Source organism: Nicrophorus vespilloides, unplaced genomic scaffold (assembly GCF_001412225.1).
Source record: "Nicrophorus vespilloides isolate i.1.1-1 unplaced genomic scaffold, Nicve_v1.0, whole genome shotgun sequence".
NCBI lineage: Eukaryota > Metazoa > Arthropoda > Insecta > Coleoptera > Silphidae > Nicrophorus > Nicrophorus vespilloides.
Genome location: NW_017100085.1, coordinates 687,984 through 701,498, shown reverse-complemented (window position 1 = coordinate 701,498; position 13,515 = coordinate 687,984). Strand labels below are relative to the sequence as shown.

Here is a 13,515-nt window from a genome sequence, read left to right as displayed (position 1 = left end):
CTAAAACAAAATAAACATGTATTAAATTCAATTGCATAGATGTAAGTGTTCGAGCCGTACACTCATGAAAAGCATAAAATTGATTTTCGTGAATTTTCCGCACGGTAAATACAATTCCCTCTGCGATCGAATTAGAATCAGCATCATATCTTTCTGAGTGTCCACATCTCCGTCGAAAGGAATACATTCATAAATAGCCTCAATTAACTTCTCGGACTGAAAAGACTTATTTAAAAAGTAGCTGAATTTAATTAGAATTGCTAATTTACAGAAGTACAAATATTTTCACCAATAAGAGCAGCAAAAAAGGTGACACCGAGCCAATTCCAAAAGTGTACTATGTTGAGCAACGATATTGTCTGCAAAGGAATATAGAATAGTAGGAGAGATTACATAAAATACAAAAATAATAATAATCACGTAGAAAAATTGAAGGACAATTGTGCTCATGACGATCGGTGCACAGATGTAAAGAACTAATAAACTGGGATTAACCAATCCGCAATATTTCTCCCATATACTAAAAAAAAAAAATATGTATAGAGTTCTAGCAAATTGTTTGAGCCGTTAAACTGAACTATATAATATTCTGATGAAATTGAACAATTTTCTTCAGGTGTTCTTTTCTCTTCGGACGACCTTCGATCTGTTTGATCTGCTGAATCATGTGAACCATGTGCATGATTCTGTTGCTTAAAAACTCGGAAGGTGATATGCCGGTGCAGGCAATGAGGCAGGCACCCTGAGAACCGTGAATCGTAAAGAAGACCTGAGTAGTTGCCACAATTCGTCTTCCATTCCTCTCGTAAACGTTGATTGGAAAATAGGCAGGAAGCATGAGGCCGCAGCTATCTTCAACGTAGTCCTCGCAGTGCATCAACATGGAATACAACCATACGGATGACAAAGAGATGCTGCAAATGACGGTGGACCATTTGATGATCATTTCTACGTTTTTATTCAATTTATCAATTCCAATTGGTTTCTCGTAAACACTGAAATCACCCAATGCGAAAAGCACCTTCTCCAATTCTTTGTGGTAATTCACGTGTCTGTAGAACAAAAACATCATCATCGATTGAGCCATTGAACATGCAAGCTCTTCACCGATCGCAACGAAATCGAACTTGTCCTTTTCTAAAAATTCACAGATATTGAAAAATTAAAAAAATAAGAAGAATATAATTACGACTTGCCTAATTTTTTGAAAATATTCCATATCATTCCCATACTAAGCGTGTAAGTAAACAATGATGACATGAAAGCTCTCAAATATTTAAATTTTGTCATATCAGTTATGCTCCAATATTGAAAATATCTTAGAATTCTTTTAGAAAATACGCACAATTCTATATTCTCTTCAGGATTCATGTTTATTCGAGTTTCTTTTTCTAATAGAATTATACGAATGCACCATTAGATGCGTGCTTTGTTTTTATATATGATACGGTAATATTCATAATTGTAGCTTTCGTGAATTCACTTTGTACGTTCTTCTCATTAATTATATTTTATACGTTTGTTTAAACGTTCTCTAATTATATGAAATATTTACTAATAAAACAGAAATTACTACTTTGTTACTGCTTTCAATGTGAAATTTATTTCTTTAGTGTTTGAACATAAACCTAAATAATTAATTAAAAAAAATTTAGTTTCATTTGTTGAAAAGAACATTTTTTTTTTTCAACTAATGACAATATTAAATTATACATTACATTACTGTATTTTTAGGATCTTAAGAATAATCATATTCCAAATTTATGGGACAATTTTTGGAAAATAATATTTTATTACATTTGCACCATACAAAACGCAAATTTTGAGTCGATTTTTCTATGTAAAAAAAATGCGAGTTATGGTCCGAAGTACAGGTAAATAAGGTGTCGTGTATCGGGATTAAGACTATCTCTGGACACTGTGGATTATCTCGTAGTTATGTCATTGCGGAGGGATTTATGAATATTAAATGCAATATTCTTAATTAGTGTTATTATACACATCGGAATTTTTATTGAGAATTCAACTATATAATAGTTGATCTGATGGATTATTACTAAGTGTTACATTCTTCTCTTAAGTTAGTATTTAAGAAGTAAGTGCTCTTCCTTGGACTCTCCAAGTAAGACCAACCTCTCAGTTCAACCCATAACTATGTATGTACAATTAATGCACGTTCTATATTAGGATGGTTTATACTTGCTGCGTTGAAGAATGTTTTACAAAACAAGGAGACAAAATAGGGTTGAGATTATTTCCACCTATTGATTCTTTGTTATTTGTAAAGTTGCTACAAGTAACGATTCACTGAAAGATATGGACAATCAGTATATAAGGAAAGCTAAGAAAGTATGCAATTTTCATTTTCCTGAAAAGTACAGAAAGAGACTGAAGTTCTTAAAGTACGATTATCCAATGTTGACAGAAAATCTTATGAATGATGCAGTTATTGATAATTATTTTATAGTTTGAAAAGTTTAACTTAATTACTATTAATATATGTTTATTCCGTAGATTCGAGATTTGAAACAGAGGAAAACGTGGAACATCTGAAGAAGGAGTTCGTTCAGAATGCTGGAGAGGCCTATATATATAAGACAATTTGTTAATTACTATTTTTGAATGTATTAACTAAAAATAATAAATATATTTGGTAAATTTAAAAATCATTTATAATTTATTTCATAAATTTAAAAATCATTTATAATTTATTTCATAAATTTAAAATTATTTATATATATATATATATATATTAAAAAGTACACACACATATACACACATATTTTTTTTTGTTAATTTGGTAGGTTGAGCTAGCCTGGTGTTGTTGTTGTGGCAGCAATTTGTAAAAGTGGCGAGTTTATTAACTAGCTACTTGGACCCCCCTGGTTCAACCCTCTAGCTAAGACTAAATTATACAATACTAAAATGTGCTCATTTCAAAAAGGGACTGCGTGGGAAATAAGGAAATCAGTTTTGAGCCTGTGGAAAATACAATCGTTTCTTTATCTAAGTTTTATGATCTTACCCAAACATTTAGGAGCGGAAAAAGGCTGTTAAGTGGTGATATAATAGACGCAACTATACGATTTAATGTGTAACCGTTCTTCGGAATATTCCATAAGTTATTCTAAAAAATCACGTACGTGAAATATGATTTGTAATAATTAAGATAAAAGTGGTGGCCCTAATAAATATACATATTAGTTATACAATAGATGATAATAAAATAGTCGGCCACGACAAAGGAAACATACATTTCATTGACAATGTTTGCAATTTTCATTGTTTTAATAAATCTAATTTTGCTGAGTGTCACAGATATTTGAATTTATTATAAATGTTTTTAATTTAAATTTATTATTCATCAATCTCGTATTACTTTCATTTAAACAATTCAATCAAGTGTTTGGTATAGACCAGAGGTTCCCAAACTTTTTTGTGTCGTATTTACCTGATATTGATTTTTTTTGTAAATTTCTAACTGTAGTGAAGTTTAGTGTTAAAAACTAAAGTTTTATACATTTATTAATTGAATTTAAATTAAAACTACTCAAAATAAAATTTTGTCTCTGTTATATAAAATATAGGTAACATAAAATAAACTAAGCAATAAGTAAATGTTTTTGGTGAGATGAATGAACCTGATGCTTTAATAATAAATTATTAAATCTCCTCGGCTAATGATGTCCAGTCTGTTTCTTTTTTTCGTTAGGAGATTGGTAACAGCGCTGAACCCTCTTTCCACTAGGTATGACGATGGAAAGGAAATTAAAAATGTCCACGCTATATTCCATAATACGGGATAATAAACTGAACCTTAAGTTCTTCGTTTGTACTTAGTTCAGTTAGTTCCTCTTATATTATGACATTCGTTTCTTCTATGTCACCATATGGGTTAATTATCCACGGTGGTATTACCATAGTCAAAACGTCCTCAAACCTCAATTAAATGTTGAACGTAGGTTGAAACGTCGTCTTCCTGGCAGTTTGTCTGTGACAAATTGGAGAACTGGGAAAATTAGCCAATATTAAACAGTCCAATATTTTGCTTCATTAGTTTAACACTGACAAGAAACGCTGATGAGATGGACTTTGTTTTAATCAAATCAGTCTAAATTTGATTAAAACAAAGTCCATGTAACTGTAACTGGAAAATAACCATATTAAATTTTGTAAACAAATCTGTTAAATATGCAATGTCTGTTTTCCACTTCATTAAATTGTCCTTTAAAATTTTATTTTTAGTATGCAAAAAATCTTGTCAAACATGAGCCTTTCGACAACCAGCGTACTTCAGTGTGAAGGAGTAATTGATGAAAGTGTTCGTCATTTTCTTCACACAACTGTGCAAATAACCGCGTATTCAACGCGTTGCTTCGCATTCGGTTTACTGCATCAATGACTAATTCTAAATATTCATACAATCTAACACTCACATTTTTAGCAACTAAATAATGTATATGTCTTTATATTATAAGATAGTATAATGTAAGTAAATAGGTACTATCATTTCATGGACCCCCAAATGTTTTTTTCGCTGACGTAGACCCCTTGCAGGTTGTCATAGACCCCTGGGGGGTCGATATAGACCACTTTGGGAATCACTAGTATAGACAATTTACAACTTTATGAACCTTATTTATTATTTTTATTACTTACTTTTAATAAATAATATTAAGCAAAAAAACAATAATAATGCATTTGTTATAATTAATAATAAGCAAAATTTATTGTATAATAACATACAAAGTGCAATTGACAGAAATATTTACATATTTATTATTAATATTTCTGTTAATTAAACATAATTAGTAATTAATATTTGTGGAATTGCAAGTTATTGTGATTTTTATTGGTTCAAACATTTTATATCGGTGCAATTGAGATTTTGATATAACAACTGAAAAAAAAGTATATAATAGAAAATTTAAGTGCTTAGTTAATTTCTGTTATTTGTAGATTGGATATTAATATTATTTAGTCATGTGATATTTTTTTTACTGTGTTATGATGGTCAAGTAAGAATAAACAGATTTCGTTATCTAAAACAAAATAAACATGTATTAAATTCAATTACATAGATGTACGTGGTCGAGTCGTACACTCATGAAAAGCATAAGATTGACTTTAGTGAATTTTCCGCACGGTAAGTACAATTCCCTCTGCAATCGAATTAGAATCAGCATCATATCTTTCTGAGTCTCCACATCTCCGTCGAAAGGAATACATTCATAAATAGCCTCAGTTAACTTTTCGGACTGAAAATACTTGTTTAAAAAGTAGCTGGATTTAATTAGAATTGCTAATTTACAGAAGTACAAATATCTTCACCAATAACAGCACCAAAAAAGGTGATACCGACCCAATTCCAAAAGTGTACTATGTTGAGCAACGATATTGTCTGCAAAATAATATGGAATAGTAGACGAGATTACATAATAGACAAAAATAATAATAATTACGTAGAAAAATTGAAGGAGAATTGTGCTCACGACGATCGGTGCGCAGATGTAAAGAACTAATAAACTGGGATTTATCAATCCGCAGTATTTCTCCCATAAACTAAAACAAACAAAAATTTGTATAGAGTTCTAGCAATTAGTTTGAGCCGTATATTAAACCGAACTATATAATATTCTGATGATATTGAACAACTTTCTTCAGGTGTTCTTTTCTCTTCGGACGACCTTCGATCTGTTTAATCTGCTGAATCATGTGAACCATGTGCATTATTCTGTTGCTTAAATACACGGAAGGTGATATGACGGTGCAGGCCACGAAGCAGCCACCCTGAGAAACGTGAATTATAATAATGACCTGAATAGTTGTCATAATTCGTCTTCCGTTCCTCTCGTAAATGTTGATTGGAAAATAGGATGGATACATGAGGCCGCAACTATCTTCAACATAGTCTTCGCAGTGAATCAACATGCAATACAACCATATGAATAACAAAGAGATGCTGGAAATGAGGGCGGACCATTTGATTATCGTTTCAACGTTTTTATTCAATTTGTCAATTCCAATTGGTTTCTCGTAAACACTGAAATCACCCAATGCGAAAAGCACCTTCTCCAATTCTTTGTGGTAATTCACGTGTCTGTAGAATATAAACATCATCATCGAATGAGCCATTGAACCTGCAAGCTCTTCACCGATCGCAATGAAAACAAACTTGTCCTTTTCTAAAAATTTACAGATTTTGAAAAATTCCAAAGAAAAAATTACGACTTGCCTATTTTTTTGAAAATATTCCATATCAGTCCCACAGTACCACAGTATGCAAAAATTGATAACATGTGAGCTCTTATATATTTAATTTTTGTCATATCAGTTACGCTCCAATATTGAAAATGTCCAAGACCTCTTTTAGAAAATACGCACAATTCTATATTCTTTTTAGTATCCATGCTTATTCAAGTTTATTTTTCTAATACATGTATAACAAATGTACCACCATTAGATGCACGCTTTGTTTTTATATAGGATACGGTAACATTAATAATTTCAGCTTTCCCTAATTCACTTTTTCTATTCTTCTCATTCATTACATTTTCTATATCAACTATTTGCTAATAAAAGGGAAACTACTGCTTTGTTCGTACTGTTTTGCTTGAATTACATGAATGTGAAACTTTTCTAATGTTACAACACTATCGTAAATAATTTATTGTTTAGATTGCAGAAAAGAAAATAATATAATGTATATCGTCACAAAAATTTGTCAGTTCACTACAAACACAAGACTTTTAAAGCTTAACTTTACTTTTATAACATATATATTCTAAATTAAAAAAAAAAACTTATGAGTAAATAATTAATAATTACTTAAAAGTAATAATTAAAAGAAGATGTTTTTATCGCCACATTTTTAAGTATTTTCATACAATTCCAATTGCAGCTATGACTTAACTGAATAGTTAAGTCGACCTACTCATTTCGTGCGCGCCGGTTCGTATCCTGGTCAAGCCAGGCCCTTTGTGAGCCCTCTCGGTGCTTGCAGCTTTAGGGCCATCGTTCATCACAGATGGACAGTGAAATGAATGAAATTCAGCATATGGACCTTCAGCCAAGTCGATGGACAATGACAGTGTTAGCAGCAGATTTACAGTCAAAAGAAATAGTGGAATCGCAGAGTATCAATATACTAAAGTTAACCTACAAGACGACAGCCAACCAACAAATTAAAAATAAAATCATTATAATGGTAACTATCTACTGGGAAAGATTATCCATTTAATGTCAACCGCGATCTTAAATTTACTCAATGTTAATAAAAAAAACCAATAGCAATATTTATATTATTTAAATTCGAAAATGTTTATACTTTAAATATAAAAGTAATTGTTTCATCTGCAATAGCTTCACTGCAATTGGAGTTTAGATTACATTAAAATTTAATACGTTTGTTATGTAAACTGTGTTAGAATTTTTAACTTTTATTTAGCAAGAGAAACAGATAAATTTCATTAGTTTTTATAGAAAATTAAACTCTACTGTTCAAAATAACTTATTTGTACATATAATACAATTTAAATGTTATTACTCCATAGAGATAAGTTTCTTTTTACATTAAGTATAATTTATGCAATTAGAATTAAAATAGTTTCAAAACTTCATACGTTAATTGAATTTAAATTTTTAATAAATTTATTTAATAAAAAAAATTAAGTTAATATTTTAACTTTTTAGAGAAAATTAAATTGTACTCGAAATACATATTACAAAAAAGAATTGAAATTATTAAAAAAATGTCATTGTCTTTAACTTTGATTTAGCCCAAAATCACTTATAGTGAAAATACTATACTTTTTATTTTGGCTTAAAGTGTGTTTGTTTTTGTAGAAGAAGCCTTATGGAAAGAGTTTACAAATCCAGGTATCATGCGGATTTTATATGTTGGTTAGTCAGTCACACGAGATGATTATTTTGCAAGAATGTGTAAAATTGCAGTTGATTTAACATGCTCAGCGTTCGTAATAAATAATTTGGTCTATTTTAGTGAACGCACAAGAAAACGATGTGGTGTAATTACAGTGGAACCTCGCATAACGAGTATTTTGATTAACGAGAAAAACAAAAATGACTCGCTTAACGATCTACGTTTCATATAATGAGTGATGAAGAGAAGAGAAGTACCGGATTGTGCGCTTGCGACGGAACGAGCAAAATAAATTGTACATCAACTATACATCATTCATACATCATTTTCAAAACTTTCATACACATATTATGTGCATTTTTTAAATATGTTGTGAATTATATGTTGTCATTAATTATAAATAATAGTTTTGTTGCTATGTACGCCACTGATTTTGACTGAGAATAACCTCAAATATCTTAAGTCAATTACAAACTTCAAACGCCAATACATTTGTTATATATATTTTAATAATTCTTGAAGTAATTTAGAATAATACGTGATATTATGACATTATTTAGGCATACTTTACAAATTAACTTGCGAAGCACATTTGCAATTTTCATTCAAGTAGAATTGAATGAAAATTTAAATATTTTTCCCACAATTGTTATAAATTGCTTCAATATCATTAAAAAATGTATAAGAAAAATTTAAACGTTTAAAGGTTATAATTGACGTAAGATATTTGACTTTTCACTCAGTCCATAGGCGTCCACGAAAAAATTTCTGGGGGCAGACAACCCGCTTTACAAGCAAATCTTCTTTTTTTTGATCATCTTTGTTTATAGCTGACCATAGTTTGAAAATATAATTTGTGTTTGCTGTAAAAGAAATTGTGTCCAACTATTATAGTATATAAATAAACAAATACAGAAAGTATAAAGAAACCTCCACAAAGCCCCGGGTCGATACAAGAAATATAAACAAATGGAGTGAGACGTTAACACACTTTACTTTATTTAACATTAGTTTAAATGGGAAAAAAATATTTCACTTAAGGATTTTCTCACTTTACGACTAAAAATCCTGAAATTCTGGAATGGATTATGTTTGTTAAGCGAGGTTTTACTGTATTTTTAGATTGTGAGATATACGAGGAGAATAATATTGGGGTGGTTTGTTTTTAACAAGAAGCCAGTTTTAGTTTGCACGATTGAGTCCAGACGGTTTGTTAGGTTTTTGGATCACATATTGGATAGTTGTCTCGAAAATAAACGGATTTGCAAAGTCACTTCAATTGTATTTATAAAATCATGTATTTCAAGTCTCTTTTCTGTGCTGTTTACTTTTTGTAAGCAATTAGTTCTTCGATTAGTCCGGTTTCAAATAATCCGGAATATTGGCAATTATCCGCACTATGCGAGGTATTACTGTACTAAAATACAATTAAGTTAAATGCTAATATTTGACAAAAAAAAACGTCCTTTACTGCAAAAGTTACCAAAAAAATGGTAAGAATATAAAATGTTGACAAATATTTTCGCAATAAGAAAATAAAAACGAGTTTTCGATTAATCCGGATTCACTACTTAATGAACTGTTTTAATGAAAAATTAGTATATTTTGATATGAAATATATTTTATAACGACTAAAGAAAATTTCAAATAACAATCTTAAACAAAAAAATCGTTTCATGACAATATTTGAATGCATTTATCTAAAATACTTTATATACAAAACTTATTTTTTTTTAATATACAGAAATACCTCGCATAGTACGAATTTACTATAGAAAATTTTAGACACAATTAATTTCGCTTTATACAAGTCTCTTTTCTGTGCTGTTTACTTTTTGTAAGCAATTAATACTTCGATTAGTCCGGTTTCAAATAGTTCGGAATATTGGCGGAACCGCACTATGCGAGGTATTTCTTTACTAAAATACAATTAAGTTAAATGCTAATATTTGACAAAAAAAAACACTGGATCAATATAAGACATATAAATAAATATACTGAGACGTTAACACACTTTACTTTATTTAACAATAGTTTATATGGGAAAAAATTGTTTCACTTTACAACTAAAAATCCTGAAATTCTGGAATGGATTATGCTCGTTAAGCGAGGTTTTAAGAAGCCAGTTTTAGTTTGCACGATTGAGTTCAGACGGTTTATTAGGTTTTTGGACCACATATCGGACAGTTGTCTCGAAATTAAACGGATTTGGAAAGTCACTACAATTGTATTTATAAATTCATGTATTTCTTTGAAATTAATGGCTAAATTGATCAAAATATTTCGTTTTGAATTATGTATTTTCAGTAGGATCAAACAGATTTCTGTAATTCCTGTATCGATCGGTTGTCAGGCGTCGCATCGGAGCGCGCCCTTCAGTAGAAACGCGCGAAACTGCGCGTGCTTTCCCCCCACGAAGTATGCGCCTAGGTTTTATTTTGAAGAGCTTGCAAAGCTCCAAGTATTTCAGTCTTGCATGCGACTTGCTCGAAGCACGATGAAAGCACCCCTGTTCGCAGCCGTCGTCGCGACGATCGTCCTAACCGCCTCCAGCAGAGCGGTAAGCGAATTTCCACATTTCAGAAATTATTTAATCGCAAGGAAAATTACATAATCAAGGAGCGCTTCTCCAATCTCATTGTTTTCTTTTACAACTTTTCTTTTTTATTATTTCAATTCAACCTTTACATTTTTCCCACGGAAAACGGTCTTTTTGATTCCAACTACCCGGCGCATCCACACACACTTAAACTAATTACTTCAACTTAAGTTTTTTTTTAATAACTTCTCTCTTTCAGTAAAAGTAAACATTGTATTTTGCAGCGTAATTTATTATTAAAACCAGTTTTTATTGTTTTATCGATAGTTTTTTTTTCTGCGTTTGTTTTCGCTTCGTGCATACAAACCACTTGCATCATATTGCACACGGTTTTACGTGCCTCCTATTACTTAATTACGTTTGTTTTCATTGGCGTGTCGTGCTTATAACGCACGATTTTCATCAAATATTTCCGAGCGTTTTAGTTTGTTGCTATTGTAGAAATTTATTAAGTAAGTTAAACGAGGCGAGGAAACTTTTGTTTATCTACCCTTAGCACTAAAGTAAATACAAAATATAAAATGAAAAGAATAGAGTTGACACGTCGCGATGAAATGACATGCATAAATCATTTGCTATGTATGAAACTTTAATTCGTCACCCCAAGAATGTCTCGTTTATAAACAAGCTACAAACTATTTCTCACAAGAATTCCGACAATATTTGAATGCATTTATCTAAAATACTTTATATACAAAACTTATTTTTTTTTAATATACAGAAATACCTCAAATAGTACGAATTTACTATAGAAAATTTTAGACACAATTAATTTCGCTTTATACAAGTCTCTTTTCTGTGCTATTTACTTTTTGAAACAATTAATTCCTCGATTAGTCCGGTTTCAAATAGTCCAGAATATTGGCGGAACTAATTATCCGCACTAAAAGGTATTACCGTACTAAAATACAATTAAGTTAAATGCTAATATTTGCTAAAATTTTGATCCTTTACTGCAAAAGTTACGAAAAAAGTGGTAAGAATATAAAATATTGACAAATATTTTCCTAATAAGAAAAAAAAACACATTTTCGATCAGTCAGGATTCACTATTTAATGAAAAATTAGTATATTTCCATGTGAAATATGTTTTATCACAACTAAAGAAAATTTTAAATAAAAATCTTAAACAAAAATTTCGTTTCATGACAATATTTGAATGCTTTTATCTAAAATACTTTATATACAAAACTTATTTTTTTTTATAACATACATAAATACCTCGCATAGTACAAATTTTCTATAGAAAATTTTAGGCACAATTAATTTCGCTTTATACAAGTTTCTTTTCTGTGCTGTTTACTTTTTGTAAGCAATTAATTCTTCGATTAGTCCGGTTTCAAATAGTCCGGAATATTGGCGAAACCAATTATCCGCACTATGCGAGGTATTACTGTACTAAAATACAATTAAGTTAAATGCTAATATTTGACAAAAAAACGTCCTTTACTGCAAAAGTTACCAAAAAAATGGTAAGAATATAAAACATTGACAAATATTTTCGCAATAGGAAAAAAAAACGTGTTTTCGCGGATTCACTATTTAATGAACTATTTTAATGAAAACATGAAATGTTTGATTGATTGATATGAAATAAGTTTTATCATGACTAAAGAAAATTACTAATACAAATCTTAAATAAAAAAATTCGTTTCATGGCAGAATTAGATCATTGAAAAACAAAGAGTAAAAGAGGCTATACTTTCCACTAATATCAAAATAATCATATAAACCAATAATATTATGCAATTAAGATGAATTTTCATTAATGAAATGTTCTAAGTTTTAATATTTGAACATTTCATAAGTAAATTATGTAAAATTCAAACAATAAATAAAATATGAATGTTGAACGAAATATGAATTTTTATTTTATACTATTTTTCATTTGAATGACAAGTTGTACGCTTGGTATAACAGTTACAGACGACAGCTAACAAAGACGTCAACTAAGTTTCGGTGACCAAAATGTTAGTTTCTATACTGACTAAAGTTTCGCATGGAACTTTGTAAGTCTTCTACATCAACCAGAAATAAAACACACTTCTCTACAAACTAATTCTGTATTTTGAATTGAACCACAGCAGATTTACAAATTCATATGTATGTAAATTAGGTTTAATTCAAATAAAAATGAACTAATCAGAAAATTAAAGAAAATGCAAAATTAAATTATAAAATAAATTTTACAAAGAAAAAATATATATAATTTCAAAAAAGTCAACTTACACAAACGGCCAAAATTAATATAATTGTTCTCATAATTATATTTTCATAATAGATAAATATGTTAATAATAATATTTATTGTCATAATTGAAACAGTTTGTATTATTATATTAAATTATTATTGAATTTGCTATTTGTAAATAACAACAATAGAAATCAATAAATTGTGATTGATTATTTTATCCAATTTGTTTACAAACTCTATTTACTCGCGTATTGTATTGAAATGCTGTTATATAATATAATATTTATAGGATATGGAAGTTATTGTTTCCATTTTCATCAAATTCAAATTTGTATTGTGTTTATTTCATAATATTTACTTATAAAATATTCATTTACTAAAAATACATAATTGTATGAAAATTCGTTCGTGTTAAAAATATTATATATTTTTTTATTTCAATAACAATTTTGATTGTTTCGTTCACTATTTATTAAGTTCTTAAAAACTTTTATTTTTTGGTCATCAAACGATAATATTTTTCGTTTAAAATCTTCTTTAGTCGTGAATTTGTATTATGTGTAATATTACTAATGGAAATCATCTCCAAAATTTACTGATGAAAAATGATAGAAATTGACTTAAATAATTGAAAGAAAGTATTTGTTTATAAAATTCAATTAATGACTTAATATTAATCAATTGAATCTTGATTTTGCATAAATTAATGTAAATAATAATGATTTTTTCAAAGATTTTCTATTAATATACTAAATTAAACTTTAAAAGTAATTATAATGAAATGTAACTTGAAAATTTTATAAGTTGAAGTTATTTTTTTTTTAATTTTGAAAATATCTTT

At 29.1% G+C, this 13,515-nt stretch overlaps 1 protein-coding gene across 1 annotated transcript in view; it reads left to right on the top strand.

Annotated features, from left to right (window-relative positions):
• Positions 1-10,335: 10,335 nt before the first annotated feature.
• The window catches only part of LOC108567182 (flocculation protein FLO11), a 78,917-nt gene continuing 75,737 nt past the window's right edge, over positions 10,336-13,515 (top strand). Inside the window, exon 1 of the mRNA XM_017927513.1 lies at positions 10,336-10,442. Within this exon, the coding sequence (XP_017783002.1) occupies positions 10,359-10,442 (84 nt within the window). The 5' untranslated portion in view covers positions 10,336-10,358. The remainder of the gene's footprint in view (positions 10,443-13,515) is intronic.